This window comes from Serinus canaria, chromosome 4, assembly GCF_022539315.1.
Source record: "Serinus canaria isolate serCan28SL12 chromosome 4, serCan2020, whole genome shotgun sequence".
In the NCBI taxonomy this organism is placed as follows: domain Eukaryota; kingdom Metazoa; phylum Chordata; class Aves; order Passeriformes; family Fringillidae; genus Serinus; species Serinus canaria.
In genome coordinates, this window is record NC_066317.1 from 54584900 (window position 1) to 54604397 (window position 19498).

The 19498-nt window shown below is 35.9% G+C and overlaps 1 protein-coding gene across 2 annotated transcripts in view; it reads left to right on the plus strand.

Moving 5' to 3' along the window:
- KCNIP4 (potassium voltage-gated channel interacting protein 4) overlaps positions 1–19498 on the plus strand; it is a 178119-nt gene that overhangs the window by 79011 nt on the left and 79610 nt on the right. Inside the window, exon 1 of one of the 2 annotated variants that reach the window (XM_009099804.4) lies at positions 5408–5519. The exons of the other annotated variant lie outside the window; for it this stretch is intronic. Within the exon in view, the coding sequence (XP_009098052.2) occupies positions 5408–5519 (112 nt within the window). Of the gene's footprint in view, positions 1–5407; positions 5520–19498 lie in introns of those variants that run through there. 2 annotated transcript variants of the gene reach the window in all.

The following is a 19498-nucleotide window of genomic DNA, read 5'->3' on the forward strand; positions in this document are numbered from 1 at the left end:
AAGAAGAGAGTACAGAAAGAAGGGCAGCTAATTAATACTTCCAAATTTTGTTTCTATTTCCAACTCATCTGCAGTTTCCTTTTTCAGATACGTTGGGGGAAAATAATCAAATAGAGTCTAATGAACTATTACACCCAGCCAATTAACACACACACACACATTAATTGTAACACTGTGCAGATTTTAACACCTAGGAAGGTAGTAAAATTCAAGTCAATTAATGAATAGTATTACATCCTTGACTTGAAAATGGTTCAATTTTGGTCAGCCCCACTGTACATTAGACAACTGCAAATCCAGAATGTCTGCACAGAAATGAAAATCATTCTCAGTATAAAGAGAAAAGTCTGAAAAGACTGATATTGTTTATAAGCAGGTGTTAAAAAGAAAATAAAGTGAAAAGACATTAAACACTTCAATGTATTAGGGATCAGGTAGATTCTCTGTAAGAGTCAAAGGAAATTTTAAAAGATGAGTTTATAATTTCCAGTAAAAATTTCTTGTAAACATATTAAATAAAAGTTATTAAAGAGAATTAGGAAGATAATTAATTGCATTAAAAGAAAATACATTTTAATGTGATAATGACAGTGACAGCTGTAATCCAAAACCAGGTACTGACTGGGATTAGTATAAAAGAAGTGTTATAATACCAAAGAATTTTGAAAGGACAAGTTAACCATATTAAGTTGTAGGAAAATTTTATATCCCTATATGCTAATATTTGAATTCTTATTTAGGTATTTAAGTATTTCTAGAATTTAAAATAGTTTTATTCCTTGGTTGTTCAATTCTTAGCATCCTGTAGTTATTCTTAAGCATGTGCTACTTCTTTTTTTGTGTTAAATTAGATGGAATTGTTTGTTTTTAAATGGCAGTTTTTCTCTGTTCTTAATCAACTTCGAAATGAATGAAATTTAATTTCCAATATCTTAGCTTTATAAATATTATTTCTCAGTGTTTTTTTCTTCTTAGGGAAAATTGATGGTATTCTACAAGCTCATGGCAATCAGCTACAAAATGTTTTAGTGCATAATACATTGTCTTATTTAAGGTGTCCTTTTTATATTATTTGCATTCCACACATAAATGATTTTATTTAAAATTATCAGAGTAGCCAGTAATTAGTTAGGATTGCTTGTGGAAAAATATTGGGACTCCAGAATTGGATCACTCTTGTAGATGCCACTAGCATAGATATATCTACTCTGTCCAGTTCACAACTCACTTGGGATCTGTGCTTCCAAGTAATGTGTGTCTCCTACAGCACTTTAGCACAGGTTCCTCTTACATATTTACTTAGGAGACAAAAATTTGTATTGTTTTTATGCAGAGGTCCTGAGTTCCAGCCAAAGCTCTCTGCTCAACCAGGCCAATTGTCTTCCCCTCTGGCTCATCTTTTAGCACATGGGGAGCAGCCTACTCCTGTGACAGTAATATTGCTTCCTTAGGGCACTTCCAGCCTCCCTGGACCCCTTTGCCCTTTAGGACTGCCTCCAACAGGATTTTCTCAACCCTATCAAGCCAGTGTCTGTCCAGAAGTCCAAGATGGTCTTTCTGCTGAGGTCCTTCCAGAGTTTCCTGAGAATTTCACAGTTTCACAGTTTTTGAAAATGTTTTATGGGAATTTCTCTTTCCCAAGTGCCGTCCCTGGGATGGCCTGCAAGAACCACATTACTTACCAGATGTCCCACTGGACTCAGCAGGTCCAGTGGGACATGTCCCCTCATCAGCTTCCTCACCAGCTGTGTCAGGAAGTTATCTGCCACACACCTTCTGGTCTGTCTGCTCCCTGCTGTGTTGTATTTCCAGGAGACATTTGGCAAGTTGAGGTCCTGCATGAGAACAAGGGCCAGCGATCATGACACTTCTCCCAGCTGCCTACAGAACATTTTGTGTGCCTCTATCCTGATCAGGTGGTCTCTAGCAGACTCCCACCATGGTATCTGCCCTCTTGGCCTTTCCCCTGACTCTCACCCATAAACACTCCACCCTATTGTCACCATCATTAAACTCTAGATAGTCAAGGCTCTCCCTAACATACAGGGCTACCCCACTGCATCTCCTTCCTTGTCTGCTTCAAATCTCACTGGAGAAGAATTTAAGGACAGTGGAAGATGCAATGTTTAGATGGGATAGCTTCATCACAAGTTCTTGTGCTTTAATTTTTCCTTCTGTGCAACCTAGTGAAGAATCACAAGGAAGTTTCTGCAAAAATAAATGTATTGCTCAATCACCACCAGAATGCCTTGCAAAGTCAAAAATGAAAGGTGGATTTAGGGAAAGAGAACAAGCCAGAGCAGTGCTTAGATATTATGTCATCCCCTGGTTTCATTTTTTTTTTCCAATTTAATGTAAAAAATGGTGTTTCCTTTTGTATCCAGGAGGAATACATAATGGAAAAAAAATTATTTTTCTCTCAACAACTATTAAAATTTGTTTGTACAGTCAATACAGGCTCCACATAAGAATGTGTCAGACAAAATATTTGTTTTCAAATTATTGAAAAAAATAAGTGTGTGAGAGAAATTGCAATGGAGTTTGGATTAAATAAGCATGCAGAGAGTTTCTGTATGTATAACAGAATGTATGTATTCAAAATTGATTAAATTTCCAAATTTTTGGGGGCATAGAATTTTTTTAATTAAACTTCTTCCAGAAGAACTTACATCTCTAAGTAACATTGATGTTTTAATCTGTTGCATGGCATTTGGCAGGAAAGATTTCATGTATCACTTCCTTCTCCTTTCCACATTGTTTCTTATCCTTGCTGCTTTACTTACTAGGTTTAAGGCTTGGAGACTCACAAATTCAGTGTATGGTTCCCCTAACTTAGAGAACTATCATGAGAAACAACAGGAAAAGTCAATTTCTTTTTTTGAGGAGGGATTCTCTGAAGTCAATAAACAGTTACATTAATTCAAATGGGTGTTCTCAGATTTTTCTTTCTTTCTTTCTTTCTTTCTTTTTTAATTTAAACATTCTTCTGTAACTCATTTGCTGTGCAGGTAGAATTGGCCTCTAAAACTCATCAAATTCATAATTTTTCTCCCTTTCATTTTTTTTTAAGAGGTCCAGGCCTTTCTTCTTGTGTAAAGCAGAAAGCAAAACCTTGGCTGTGTCTGGGACCACTTCTTGCTGAGTGGCTTTCACTTGTAAGTGGGTTGGCACCTTCACTGGTGGAATAGTAGGGTCTCTGCTCCCAAAGGGGGCAGCTCAAGAACACAAGGTAGCCTGAACCTACTCCATGGAAGGAGAATGTGGACTGACAGATGTCTCCATGTTAAGAATTCCCCTGATAATTCCATTTATTAGAGATAAATAAGGCCTCTCACTGCTGTAGTGTGAGTGTAGCATTATAATAGGATTGTTGCTTTCTGCAATATTGTAAACATTTGTTCATGCTTTATCATTGATGAAAAAGAACAAAAAACAAAAGCCTAAATAGGAAAAACCTCAAGGAATACATAGAAGCCAGAGATGAGAATGAGGTCAAGATTAACATGTCAGAGCCTTAAAAGGAGAAGATTATATAGAGTACCTAGAAGTTATAAAGAGGAAACAAAATGTTACTTTTCTTTTAAGAGGAGAAGAACTTAACAGCAAAATTTATTGAATCATTAATATGGAATATGAGGTAAAGAGTAATGACGTATTTGGAAGGTGCAAATGTGGGATAGTGTGTTTGGTCTGATTTATTTTTACTGTGCTTTCCTCTAAGACCCTGCTTTAGCTTTACTTGTTAATGGGAAAGTGAACTGACACTCAGACTGAGAGCATATATAAATAATACAGAACTCACAACACTCTAGTATTAAATACCCAGAAATGTAAAATCAAAACATATTCTTGCTTATATATTCACTAGATATAGCATAGAATTAACTGATGCACACACATGCATTTTTGCATCAATAAAAATATCTAGCTTCTAGAGTTCTGTTTATATGGTCCTGCAGTGTGTACAGCCTTCAAAGAAAACCAAAAAAAGCTGATAATAAACTGTAGATTATATTTTTCTTTCTCTATGTGGTAGCCCATAAACAATAGATCGTTAATGTTACAATTTGCTATGCTAATTTAAAATTATAACGACTTTTTGAACAAAAATAGAAATACCTGAACTCCTTGAGAGTTAGAAAAAATTTTTCTAGTCAAAAGAGGTTAGCAACCTGAGTAGCTGATACTGGACATAATTTATGTAATTTTTTTTAGTGCTAGAACATATTTTAACTTAATAAAAATATCTAAAATACTTTTTTTCTGAGGCTTCCCTTCACCTTATTGTTGTGCTTTGTATAGCAATGGACAGGATTTATTTAAAATTTAAGGATGTGCACAAGAGTAAGCATTTAGGCATAACCTTGGTTATGCATGTGCTGTATAAATATTCTTCAGAGCATGTTCTTCACACTGGGTATCCTCTTGGTAATCACATTAATAAACACAGGACAATCAGTTTTATACAACCTATCTAATAAATCAGCTGGGATCTTTTCCCGTGATGTGTAGCCTGGGTAAGAACTTCCCAGGAAAATGCTGAATACCCATTAATGTATATCAGCATTTGGGGTTCAGCACTTCTAGGTTCATGTCCTGAGGCAGAAAAGCCCTGTTTTGTTTCTCAATCAATAAAGAATACATTCTTCCTGGCTGTGGATCAGGAGTTTGGGAGTGCATGTCTCCTTGACAGCACTGTATTCTGCTAGCTGGCAGCCCTGATCGTGCTGATGTGTATTTCTTTAATTTCTATTCTCACTTTCAGTAAAGATTTAATTAGACTCTGGTGATGCTTAAGAAGAGGAAGGGGCAGAATTTCTCTGATTATTGCTCTCTCTAATGCAGAGGGCGTTAGTTTTCTGACATGCAGCATTTAGCACGTGAAAACAGATGTCTGTCTTTAGCAAAGAGTCATATCTCAAACTTAACAAAAATGGTGCTGAGAGGAGCAGGGGAAGGGCTGAGGAGCTGGGCAGAACTGCAGCACCTGGGTCTGGGAGCGCTGGAGCACTGAGCGCTGATAGCAGCGTGCTCCCTCCTGCAAGTTTGCAGAGCTTTTCTTCTTGGCACTGAGTCAGCCAAGTCTCCTGCTCGACACAGATGTTCCTCCAGCAGCTCTCAGTAACGCTGCTCCACGGATACAATGTCATACCCAGAGGTTCGTGGTCCACCTCAGCCTTCTAGGAGGACTCGCTACTGATGAAATCAAATGCTCAGAGAAGCATGAGATGCAGGGCTTTATCTGATATTTTATCTCAGCTAGAGTGGCTGCTGAACTGCCACTGCTTGCTATAGTGGTGCTTTACACCACTGCACATTTCTCCAAAGCAAACTCTTGGTGAAATCCTCTAATTTCCCTCTGACTGCAAACCGGGGTGAAGACTGGAATGATTTGCCTGTTGGAAGAATGTTGACTCTCGAGTGGGAGTCGGAGGGACTACAAACAGTGGGTATTGTTGTGATTATATTTGCATCTCTGAAGCTGCTTCATTTGCTGGGACTGATTGATTTTTCAGAAGGTAAAGTGGTCACTCACAGTTTGTACTGTTTGTAGGTTTGGTGTCTGATCTGCTAAAATAGAGAGCATCAGCTATAAAAACTGTGAAATGAAAAAAGGGAAAGTAACAGACTAAAAACCCTGGATTGATTCTGTTGCTTTTGCTTTTTTATTGAAAACAGAAGTAGATGCTAGCATAAGATTTTTGTTTTGAAGTGAATTTACAACTGTGAGAGGGTGTTCATTAAAAAAAAGACTAAAATAGTGAACAAAGCACCTGTCAGTTTTCTTTGAAAGCTGTTCAGTGCCACTGAACTTGATAGATTTTAGTTCAGTTCATGTTTAAAAAATGCTTTGCTCTTCTGATTTATGATGCAATTAGAGTTTTCTTCTGTATAAGTATCTGTGTTTTTAAAGTCTGTTTCACAGATAAATGCAATACACTGTTATTACAGGATGAGCTTTAGGATCAACCCTGCTGTGCATCTTTAAAAAAAAGGCGTAGATGCCAACATTAAATGTGTGTATTTAAAATATGTATCATTAATATATGTTTTAAAATTCCTGTTGCTTGCTCAGAATCTTTTCTGCTCTCTATTTTATGGGTCATATCATTTCATCTACTCCCAGAGGGCTTCACAGTAATTTATTAGGACTTTTATTCCTATTAAAAATGAGGTTTTTTTCATGTTTTATAGAAATAAGCTATTTCAGGTCAGTTATAACTGAGATTTTTTGCTGTCAGCTTTTCAAGTTTTTCACAAAATGTCACTGAAACCCTTGCTCAAAAATTACTTGCTTTTGTCATTATGTTTGCTCATGTCAGTCTAAACCAACCCTTTTTGCTGGGTAACAGCTCTCAGTCAGAATCACACAGCCAAGGGGAGCACTCCAGTTCTCTGAAACATTAACTTTTTATCATAGAATAGGATCTTTGATGGATGCAGATTCACATAATCACCTCATAAAATTGTTCAGAGTTCTGATAAAATTTGAAATCTTTAACACTTATATGGTTACTGAACTACCGAAATGAATCATCTTCAAACTGTATGTGGTGGGAATATATATTTGCTTTGTTACTATATAATGTATTGATTATGGAATTTTTCAGTTCTAAACAAATGGTAATTTACTCCTCATAGCAGTGCTTACTTTTGGATTTTTTAATACTCTGGATGTGTAACATTTGCAACACGTAAAAAATCATCATGGTTATGGATTAGCTTCAGCTTTATTCCCTATGGTAACAAATAGAGAAAAAAGATTGAGATGCAATATTGCTCTTTTTTTAGCATATGTAGAGTTAGAGCATTTTCCTCATTTCTCACTGGTATTGCCATTAATTTTGTGGGAAAAGTTTTTATGTGATTTCATCTCTATTAAATCACTTTTAAAAAAATCCTCCTAGTACAAATTACACTGATTTTAATAAAAATAATAATATCAAGATGATTTATCAGTTAAGCACACCTTGTTGTTCTAATGTACCCATTAGTGTCATGGCATTTCCTCACATGATAATAATGTCACTCAAAAGTACCCAGCAGCATAAACCAATCCCTTAATGTAAAAAGATTAAACTTTGTGGGGTTGATTTATTTATACATGCAGTGTGAGTAACTCTGGTGACTTGAGGGATTTCCAGTTCCCCTGAGGCTGATAATGTGCTAATCAACTTTTCCATGTTTGGGTAGCACCACTACATTAAACAACAATTCTGCCCTAAATGGTTAAGGAACATTTTTTATTGTGTATTCAGAACTAGTGATTTATTGTTCACCCACTGAATGCAAGGAAAGTTTTTCTGTTCATATCCAAGGAGGAGCACATTTAAACTGCCAGCATTGGTCTGGAAACCAAAATAAGCAGAGTCTTCCCCATCTACCACATGCAGGCAGGTCATGGGTCATATGCTGAAACAAATCTATTCCCATAATTAGGCTTTCTGATTCATTAACATGCTTGTCTTAACATCCCTGACGCATTGACTTATGCTGCAAATATCACTGAAAGAAATGACAGCATGCCTGATGTTTGCTGTTATAGGGCAGAGAAGACAGATAAAGGACAAATCCTTAGTTCCTAACTTGCTGCAAGTCCACTGATTTTAGTGCAGTTATGGTGAAGAAGAGCCTGACTTGCCCTCATCTCCATGAGAAAACAGGAGAACCCAGTCAATCTGCTTAGTTTTACTGAATAAACTGAGTCACAGGATTACCCAGGCTTGAAAAGACCTTTGACACCATCGAGCCTAACCTATATCATTACAGTGTTCAACAACTGGCAGGGCAGAGAGAAACCTGATTTTTATCATGTGTCCCAAACTAGGGACTGTGTTATTCTGATTCATCCATTCTCTACTTTCCAGCAAGTAGAAAACAGACCAGAATGAAGATAAAGCTGGCTTCACTGGAGGCAGTCAGCTATTTCAGTTAAGAGGACAGAATTGAATCAATACAACTTTTGCTAGGAGAGATTGAAACTCCCCTTCCCCTCTCCTTCCATTACTTGGAGAGTGGTTGACACTGACCATTATCTTCCCTCCAACTTCCTTGCCTGGAACTTTTTCTGCTGGGCAGCTTCACTCCAAAGCTTTTGTTTTGTTACTCAAGCTGGAAGGGGAGGAGAGGAGGGAGATCAAACTGAAGCAATGGATTAGAACAGGGCCAGGTTTAGAGGGAATTCTTCCACCAGAAACCTGGAGGTAGGAGAAGGCAAAATGAAGGATTCACTTTGCATTTCTATGTCCAGAACAGCTGTCAAGTAGTAGCTATGCAGAGAGATTATCTAAACATGTATGAGCAACTTTTTAAAAATCAGGGAACTGCATAACTCAAAGTCTTTGAAAGGACAAACTCTATTCCTTTTCCTGAATCATGCCCTGATTGTATCTTGTAATAACATCTCTTACAGAAATGCTTTACTTTTTCATCTGAATAGAATCAGCCATTGTTGAAATCTTTTTAGACTCACTTATTCCTTTCTTATTCCTTACACTAATCTCTAACAGTCTCCAGAACTTGTTATCTTTCAAATTCTTATTTCAGATATAAATGTCATGTTTGGCATGTGAATATCCTATGAACTGCAAATCTTTTGGTTAGTAGGACTCACTGGTGTCTAAATGTCTTTAAACTCAATAGGCTATCAAGGGTGGGTAAGAATATTTGATCCTTAGTTTCTCCTACTGTGGTGCAAAGAAAAGACCAGTTCACCTGCTGTTATCAATGAACATTTTTGGCTGCAAAGTCAGCTTTGTAAGTGATTTGTTGCTTTAGCTACAAAGTGGAAATTGGTTCAGGGGGTAAATAGAGGTAGTTTTTAATAGAGGTGGTTTTCTGCCTTAGGATATATCTGCGCTATGCAGGTACAGAAATATCTTTTTTTCTATCAAATCTAATCTGGATGGACAGAAGTTACCTCCAGTCCAAAAGTCATGTTAGTGAATTTATCTGTTCTGTCACACAAACTGCTAAAATGTGGCCTCTTTCATAGTTCAGATACTTAAAAGCACAGAGAAGATGTTTGGTCTGTCTGAACCATCTGTGTTAACATGTTGTTAGTCACCCTTACAGCTTAGCAAAACCAGTAAGGTTTTAAATATTTTCTTAAGTGCAATATGACTCTCACCCTTATGGTATGGGGAAAGACATGCTGCTGAGAAATTCTTTATTGCACCATATTTGCTAAGGAAAAGAACATTAAAAATCAAGGGAGTTTTCTCCTTCTCTGCATGTGGCTGACATGAATAATCCTAATTTGAATGTCGTCTCCATCCACTTAGAGCTGTGTTACAAGTCCAGCTTCCAACAGTCTCCTGTGCTGCTCCCTCTCCTGCATAACTTCTCTCAGGGATGCAGTGTAGTGTAATTCCACAATAAAGAGAAAGGCAGAAATACACCTTGCAGCAGTACCTGTCCCATTGCCTTTTCTCAGCAGCTGCTTATAACACCTGTTCTCAGAAAGATGTTCAGTTAGCATGTGTTGAAACAAGCACCTCCTACTTGTCTTTTTTTTCATCTCCAGACAGTGCAGGATTGACAGAACTACTTTATTCTGAGTAACCCAACCCTCCTTGTAAACCTTGGCAGACATTCTGGATGCAAGGTCTCTAAAGGAGAGTCAGTCTATAGAAGTATCGATTGCACAGCAGAGAGTTATTTCAGAAGACCAGATGTGAAACTGCATTCAGTTGCTGCTTTAAATCCATCCTTGATCCAAATAGATGTAAAAACTGAGGTGTGGATTTCAATATGCTCATTTATATAGGTACATTTCTCTATGCTTATGTTGGATGCAAGACAGGCTGTGAAACTTACTGAAACTTGTGACCATCTTAATACCCAGCCTCAGGGTAGTAGATGATGCTCTATTTACTCTCCATCCATCCTCAAAAAGTAGTCTTCTTCAGGCTTGGGAGAATGGTTTGTTTGGAAAGCAATGTCTTGTTTAACCTTAACATTATTATACTGAAAGTGAATTTTTGACTTTGTTTTGCCTTCCTTTTAGTTCACTGGTTTTTTTACCTGGACCTAATTACATGATGCACAAATCACATCAAAGTATAAAGTAATGTGCTTGGTAAAGAACAGCAAAAATCATTCTTTCATGTCAAAATTAGAGAAATCAAGCTTTTATCAAAATAGGAATAAAATGCAACAATTTATGTAAAAGTTTTGAGGAAGAGCTTGTGGTTTATGAAGATCTTTTCGTCAAGTGCTTTCCATGGATGTCTTTAAGGAATCTGAAAACAACTAAATCACTGTAGAATAGGTCACTTTAGACCCACATCTGTCTGAATTAAAAAATCTAGATGCTGCATGAAAAATGGTGAAAAATATTTAGGAGCTGTTAGAAATATTGCCAGGAATATTTCTGTAAGGATAACATATGTCCTGTCTCTTCATGTGGGAGTTCACAGACCCTCTCTGGTTCAGGATCATACAGGATATTTGCTTTCTAACTGGGGTAGGGCTCCTTGTGGCCACACTGTTCTAGGAGAATCCTTCCCCTCATTAGATCCTCTGCTTTGTAGTCTTGAATTTCTTTTCAAGAAAGCATTCATACTAATAATCCTTTTAGATTGACTATGTGCAGGTAGAGAAATTTCCCCTTGTATTTATCTTTGCAAAGGTAGAGTTGCTTTTGAGCATCATTTGAAGCTTCTGTAATTCTGAGTATTCATCTGAAGGAAGTTATTTATCCAGCTATGTCTTGGCTGTTTCTGGCCAAAATCCATGTATTTTGAAAGGAATGGAGGTGTTTCCTCCCAGAATATAAATACAGTCACCCAAAGTAAAGGTGGGGGACATATATTTGATACCTGCAGCAAAATCTTCATCTAACCACCTCTCATCTCCAGGTATGGATACCAGGAGCTTCCTACAGAATGCCTGGATTAAGCATTTTCCCTGTGCACTCTGCCACTGCTCCATGCCCAGGTTGCTTTTAAAATGTAGCTCTGGATAAAATAATTCATTTTAAGATGACAAAAATTTGATATGACAAAATACGCTTCTGAAAAATGACTTCACTTGTTCAGCTGAGTATAGGTGTGGAGAGAAAATGTACTTTAGTGCTGAGAATCTGCTCTCTAATGTACTTTAGTGCTGAGAATCTAGAAGGTCTTGCTGTTGGAATATTTGCAGATGTCAATAATCATTACCTAAAATTCTATAGAACAAGATTCAATATACACAATGATGGAATGACTGAATAAAAAAAATATCCATAATAATGTACTGTTTAGAAATAATGCAGTCATCTTTGGTCCTTTGAATCCTAAATTATTTTTTCCATTCTTGATGCATTTTTTGATCAAAATTCTTTTGCCTTTTATTTTAATGACATATGTGAGATACTCAGTGATTTTGTAGGGATTTATGTATCTGATTATGTGTAGACCTATTTGAAACATTGAAATTTACAAAGCAACTGGATCTGTTCTAGGTAATGCCAAAATAATGCATAATTTGGAGATATTACACTACAATTTTATTGTCTAGTATGAATTTTAACTCAAAAATACTTACAGAATTACTTTGGGGGAAAACTGCAAAAGCAGCCATAAATCTTATTTTGCAGTCTCATCTGTATTTTTGCTTCATGTTACTAGAGCAGTGTGAAGAAGCACAAATGAGACCATTCTGTTCATAGAAGTGAAATATGCCCTTCCAAAGTCTAGTTGGGGAAATTTTAGAAATAGGACAATAATAGTTTGATTGCATGTGTGTATGCATTTGTGTATATTTCATTAAGAAAGAGGAATAATCAAAACTAAAAACTTTGTGTACCACATTTTAAGTAGCTTTTACCAGAGAAGAAGTAAATTTAACAGAGAGGATATCTCAAGAAAACAATTATTACATGGAAGGTCTGACATAGGTACAAATTGGTCAATTTCATGTTTCTTTTTTTAAAAAAACCATTACTGATCAATGTCTGTAAGTTATGCTAGTACTACATAGTACATATTTTCATGTTAAAATAGTAGGATACAGGTTAGATTATTTTATAATTGCTTTTAACTAGATGTATAGATTCCATGTGTGCATTTGACTGATTTTTGGATATATGTATATATATTATATATATTATATATATAGATATATATGTATATATATATATATGTATATATATATATATATATATATATATATGTAGATGAAGGGACCTTGACTGTTCCTGATAGATATCTGCCCTTATTTTGAGAACATTTTCAGTCTTCCACTAACCACTCAAGAAAAAATAAGTGACATCATAATGGAAAAACATCCTTGTTTAGACAACACAGCTTTCATAAATTAGAAGGAAGGATATTGATCACTGAAATGAGTCAAACCAAAACAAAGTGCAACAGTTTTGTGACTGTTTTGTGATGCTCCCAAAGGAGGCTTGTTCCTTGCAGCTAAAACTGCTGGACCGGCAGAGTGGAATTAGAGAAATTTGAGAAAATATAGTTGAGAAGAAAGGGCAAGAAGAGTCTATTTTTCTTAGTGGTCAACCACCAAATGAGTAAGTAGCAAGGTAAGGAGGGACTCTTTTTTTTTTTTTTTTTTTAAATAAAATAGAAAAGTTAGGAAAATAATTAGGGTCTAGAATTTCAGCGAATTCGGTTTCTATATGTCGTGTGTCAATCACATTTCATTGAGCATGTACTCCTGAGCAAGGAGAGGAAATGTAGCATTCCCTGCTCAAAACCAAGTTCTGTATTTCTGAGGGACCTAATGGGAGCTACTTACTAAGCTGTGATTCTTCAGACATTTGTAGCAACAGAGGGGCTGGTTTCAGCCTAGATATGTCTGAAAAATGCAACCAGAATGTTCAACCTGTGTTCTAGCAGTTTGATCTGTATCCTTCTTGAACTGTAAATATTTCAGGTTTCTTTGTTTCTCAGTAGAAGACTGTGTTCTGGGTTTTACACTTCATGATGAAATTTGAGCTAAGGCAAAATGTCCATGCTAACATTTGTCTTGCAAAGTTATATTTATGTAGAAATTATCTGAATTTCTTCCTTTGAGACAGTAACAGAAGAACATGCCACTTGATGTGAAACAACACTCCTGGGGGAAGTTGTCACTTTCTACAAGTGGTGGAGCAGTGGTATTCTTTATATTGACATACTGCTAGTTCCTTTTTATAAGAATACTTGTGATTAATATCCTCAGACTGTTACCTAATCTGCAATCAACATTGCCCTATATTTCTTCTGTAGTTTGGATTGTTTGTAAGTTTCAGACAGGTACCAAATATCAGCAACTTCAATTGTATAATTAAAAGAACCACAAGTAAATAGACAGCTGGGTTGTCATTCAGGAACTCTCATTGTGATTTCTTTCCTTTTTAACCTTAAAAAAATCTAGAAAATGGTAAAAATGATGCTGGTTAACTCATGTTTTTTGTGAGAATAAGTAGGTTGAAAAAGTGGCATCCAGTGCTGAAGGGGTGAGGCCATATGGTGAGTAATGAGAGACAGACATCAAGAGGTTTCTCTTAATCTCATTGTCAAAACCTAGATTTGAAACTTGAACATGGTGAGTGATAATAGCTTCAAATTGTTGAGACATTTTAAACCAAAAAATCACTCTGAATCTAGATAGAAATGTATTTGCATTAGTCAGTATGCAAGACTTGTTGTTTTTTAGTAGTAATAGCATGTATTTTCTTGTTGAGAAAGAATATGAAATCTAATATTCCAATAAAAAGCTGGTTTAGAATAAATTACAGTAAGATTTTGACTGTAGCATAGTGAGTACCTCATGTTGTACTCTTATACATGACCTGCAGTTACAAATGCTTCATATTGCCTATTCTTCTTAATACAAACCTTCATGTTTCTTCTTTTTTTATTATAAATAATGAATTTGTTTTAACTCATATTTTTATATATATAGAGAAATATGCACTCCTTTATGACATACATAGAGCATAGAATGCATTTATACATATATTCAATGAAATATGTATGGGAAATCATTTTAGGTTTAAATTTATGGTGTACTAAGTGCAGGTAGATGAATTTGCCATATTTCACAGGCTGAAAATTTTAAAAAATACCTTAGGTGTTTGTTTGAAATATTTCAAATACAGGGCTTATTTCTCAGTCTCTTACAACAGTTTTTTAATACAACAAATTTGTAACAAAAACACATTTTTATTTTCAGTATGAGGTGCTTTTTTGCTATTAAAATTTGGCATTTCCTATGGATTCAATTTTCCCATGCATAAGAAATAAAATTAATTTGAATTTAAAATTGTAAAATAAATTATAAATAATTTGAAAGATGCTTTCTTATTTTTATGTTGTATATAGGGTTTTTCTTATATTTCAGTAATGATACTCTGCAAATAAATTTTTGTCTGTTATGTTTCATTAATAAGTACCTGCCTTACATTGCTTCAATTCTTTCTCCCTCTGGGCAGCCTTTTGTCCTCATTATTGAAGTCACTAAATGGAGCCAAATCTGTTAACTTGCAATAATCATTTTGGGATTGGATTCAGCCCCTGATCCTTGGGAAGATCAGAAAACTGTAACTTTTCTACTTGTTTTTCTCAGTCAAAGAAGTCACATGCTTTGTGTGATACAGAGCTTCTAGTATATAATAGAGATTTACATATGCACATCACTTTACTCTCTCAGAATACTGAGCACAAAACAGCATTCCAAATATAGCAACCACACTAAAGTGTAGGCTGTTTTTATAGAAGCAGAGAACTTCTGTGTATTACCAATAAATGGATGCTTCATTGTGTACCCATATATTACCATTAATTTCTGCTTTTAGCTTTTTCCTGAATAGAGACAAAATTGCTGAAAATAATGTCATTAAAAGCTTTTATTCAGATCTCTTTTATCCATGCCAGGTTAAACTTGTATCTCATAGACAAACACTTGAATAGAAGTATCTGAAGTATTGTAATTAAGTAAAATCCTGAGTAGCAAATTCTTGCTCTTCTAAATTTTATTAAATGGTGCAATTTTGTGTTATTTGTATAACAAGATACAGTAGTTGCAAAAATTCTCTTGGTTATTATTTTAAAAATTAGATTTTCTGCCTATAGGCTTTACAGTTCAGGATTATTTCTCTTTGGATCACTGCAGAAGTGGCCAGAGAAAAGCCTGGCAACACAGGGAGCAGCAATCTTGAGTTCTCTGCTGCTGAGAAGGAAGAAGTAGCAGCAGGGGAATATTTATGGCAGCTCATACTTTCTGCACTCTGCATGGCATCCCAGTTTGGGATCTCTGATGGGAGGGAGAGAGAGGAGATTCAGTGCAACACCCAGGTGAACTGGAAGCAGAACAGAGTGGGTTCTCCAGTCTTCTGGAGTGTTGAGGAGGTGGCAAAGAAGATATCATTTGCATGCACCAACATGACTAAGCAGGAGAGTTTGTGCTGTATAGTTAGGTCAGCCATGCCCAGAAGCATTGCAATGGATGCACATTTTGAAGGAGGGCTTAGAACCATAATAGGTTAATTTGTTAATTACAGCACGGTTTGTTAAGGACCTGATGATGTTAGCAGCCTTTTAAGAGTGGATAAAAACAAGAACAAACCATGTGGGGGTGGGGAGGGCAGATGCAACCCCAAAAAATTAAACGGCTTAGGATTTTCTGTGCTTGCCATTTATCCAGGGAAGTGTAGTTTTTCACTGCATTGGATGGTAAGTGGACACTTGAAAACCAACTGGTTTCCAATGAAGAAGCCTGGCAGTGCAGGAGTACAGATGAAAATGCTCTGTGTTTTAGAAGGCTTGAACTATGAGTTTTGGGGCAGATCTCAGAGGAGACTTTTCAGCAAACTAGGCCACATCAATTCAGTTCCTAGATATTGATCTTTGTGACCCAGTTTAGACACCTTCATTTGAAAACGTAGTTTAAGCACTAGTGATTCTTTGCATGGTATTTATCCTCAACATAAAGGATAAAATCCTTTGCTTTTTGATGTGTTTTCATGTTTTTTAAGTTGTATGATCAATCTCTTCATGGAGATGAATCCAGACATGTCTAAATCACGTGGTTTGATGTGAAGGGTAGCAGACTCAGATATCCAGGAAGCTGCTTGGAAAGTACATTAAATTACTTCACACTGAGAGAACAGTTTTTATAGACTTGGTTTATGAACAATCTCCCTCATTCATGTTTCAATAAAGACTAGTCTTGCCCTGCAGGAAGTAAGAAGCATTATTTAACACCAAGTGATTCACAGTGTGTTACTACTGTACTACACAGTTGTACATTTCTGAGGAAAAATTAACTTAATAATAGTTTTATTACTTTAATCCCATGATAATTGAGTTCATAAATTCTTGCTTTGCAATGTATTTGAGAATGGTTAAGAGAGTGTAATTTTAAAAATTGTTGGAACCCTATGTTATCTCTAGTTGTATATTTTAAAAGAAAAGTAATATTCATATTTTCTGTTGCTTTCTTTTCAATTCTGGTCTTTTTGCAAAACATTTCTTTAAACTGAAACCTTAGTTCCTGAAAAATTGTTTAGAGGATTTTTGCTAAAGGTCTTGGTACATTATGCAAAGGAGAAAGGAGAAGAAAGTTAACAAGTTAGAACTGAGGTTTTGCTTTTTTAATTTAATTGTTATGTAGAGAAACTGAAAACCCAAACTTTTCACAGAACTAAAATTCAGAAATTCATGGGCTGATAGGAATGTGAACTGACAGAATATATGAAGCCTTCACCTGACTTAATGCTTTCTGATTATATTTTAAAATAACCATTTTACTATTTGATAAATATTTTACTCTGGAATCATGTTGTTCATTCCCAATACTTGCAAAAAAAAAAAAAAAGGAGTAAATCTCTATATTATTACCCAAAATGTAGTCCTTTAATATAAATTTATCTTCTGGTCATCCTATGTAGTTTGTGCTTTTCAAGAGTGCATGGAAGGTTTAAAAGCAGAAAAAAGTGCCAAGCTCTCTTAAAGCTGGGATCAAGAAAAACTCAGTAATGGACACATTCTAATGGGAAACATTCATGTGACACCCATCTCCTTTGAAGTTTTCACCCATTTCTTTCTGCCTAAATATATTAGTAGGGCAGAAAGCTCTTTAAAAATAATTTTACTTAGCTAGTACATGTGTTAAGACACAGAGGGGTTTTTAAGGCCTACAAGTAGATAAAAGTTGGACATCTGAAATTCCTGTCCTTCTATAAAGACATGAATTGCACTCTGGTTTTTCATACTGACAGATGTGTGTATGCTTCCTCTGGCAGATCTTCTTTTCCAGGTAGGAAATACCCTGTTTCCAAAACATTGCTTTGCAATGACAATAGAGGGCAACCTGAGTTATTTGTATCTATGGTGGTTTCATGATAATTAAAATGGGCTCCACACTGGGTATGCTTTGGGGAAATCATTAATCTCCCTTAAATTATCATATCTTTAAATGTGCAAATGTCCATTAGGTGTATGAAATTAATCGTGTAAAATTATAAATTTAACAAATTAAGGTGGTCCTGCTCTGTGTGCAGCGAAGAAGGCAAATACACTACATATTTGCTTTCCAAAGTACAGTGATTATGTTCTTGCAGTAGATGTCGGGATTATTTTAAAAGATATTTTTGTCTGCAGATAATTTTTTATTTTAATTGCAAATTTTCCTGCACACACACATTGCACCCCCTTAGTTCCCCACCACCAAAAAGGCTGGTAGGTGATCATATTTTCAGTGGATTCAGCTTGTTTTGTGGAAGATCAGCCAGCCCTAAGTGGTCAATAACTGTGTTTCACTTAGGGTCTGTCAGTGGGTGTGTTTGACACCAGTCAGCTATTTGTCATTCAGCAGGATAGAAAGCATCTCTGAAAGTGCTGTTTTAAATTAGAATTGAAAGCTTAGATATTTTCACTTCTATCACCACATCTGTCATCCTGCATTCCTCAGAAATGCCATGTTTGTCAGTTGGAGTGAGAGGAGGATGGGAGCAACCTCTGGGTAGCTCAGTGTTATCTTATTTCTCGTCTTCTGCAAAAACCAACACGTTACGGGCCAAGTTGTTATACTAAAGTGAGAGATAAAATACACTTTAAAAAATGCATTTCTTGATGGTATGTTAGCACATTCATTGACTGAAATAAAACACCATTTGTTGATGCTACATTTTTAATTTTTTCCCTTACCCTTCTAGAACTAGTAGGACATTAAAAGTTAAATAGCAAAAGTGAATTCAAACTTTTGTGATTTACAACCATTGCTAAAGGGGACAGATTCATGAGAAGGACTGGGCTGGGATTAGCTAAAGTGATTCTCCTTCAGAATTATTATGACTATAGGGTAAGGTACTGGATTATGAAGGTGTGAATTTATGATATGTAGTGGAGGTGTAATAGGCTTAAAGAAGGAAAGCAGGACTGTTTGTCAAATGTATGTCAAAAATATCACATGACAGTCCCATAGTTTATATTTCAAAAATCTATTTAAAATGAAGTTGAGTCAAAATGATCTGAAGGTTGCCTACAGATCTCTTTAATGGTGATTTGTTTTGTGGTTGTATATTGTAATAATGAATATCAAAAAGCTGCCTAGAGCAAGAATGATCTAAGTATTGTAAATGTTAGCCATCAAGACAATATTTGTCCACAAATTCTTGGAACACCTGTAGGGATTCTAATTAAAAATGAAGGAAAGAAATTATGACTAATTATTTATCTCCACAACTAAACTGGTGTAATTAATTGAAAAATAATGATAACTGTCAAAGCAAACTAAAAAGGTACAATTTCTGCCAGTATTTATTGGATTAGATCTTCCTGTTTTCTCTAAGCTGGGTAGTGCAGTGGTGCTGCTTGTCTTCTGATAGCTGTGTTCACAGGCTGGATGGACACAGCAGCCAGCCCTGTCCTCATTGAAAGCTCTGTCTGACCTCACTCTCACCTTTAGTCTAACACTGGCCCCATGGGACAGACAGTGTACCAGACCACTGCCCTGGGAGCTGTGGCTACGGCTGTGCCTGGCGTGTTAGCAGGGTATGTTGCTCTGGAGACAGACAACCTCCTCCCTCCCCTTTCCCTGTGTGTATTTAAAACACACTCAGTGCTATGTACACATCATCAGCAAAGCAAATTTCAGACAGCAGAGACTATGAATAATATTTTCAGTGTAATCGAAATGAACTTCAGGCTAAAAAACCTCTCTCTTATTATTCCTTCTTCAACAATATTTGGAATTAGGTTGATACACGCTGAGGCATTTTACCTGTCACATTCAAATGAAAGCAGTGAACCATATGCTGGTTATTTTTCTGAATACCTGTTTCATGTGAAAGCTATTTTTGATAAGAACACACAGTTGTGATAGTTCACAGAGTACATTTATAATGTATAGCTACTCGGAGCTTGTCCTGCATTTTCTGTCAATTTCCATTTCTTCCTGAGGAACCCTTGATTATATTCTTCATTGTTAAAGCTGTCAGGTGTTTAGAATACATAAGAAATGCAGAATGTGCCCTCCCTATTGCTATCAGCAAAACAGTGATCTTCAG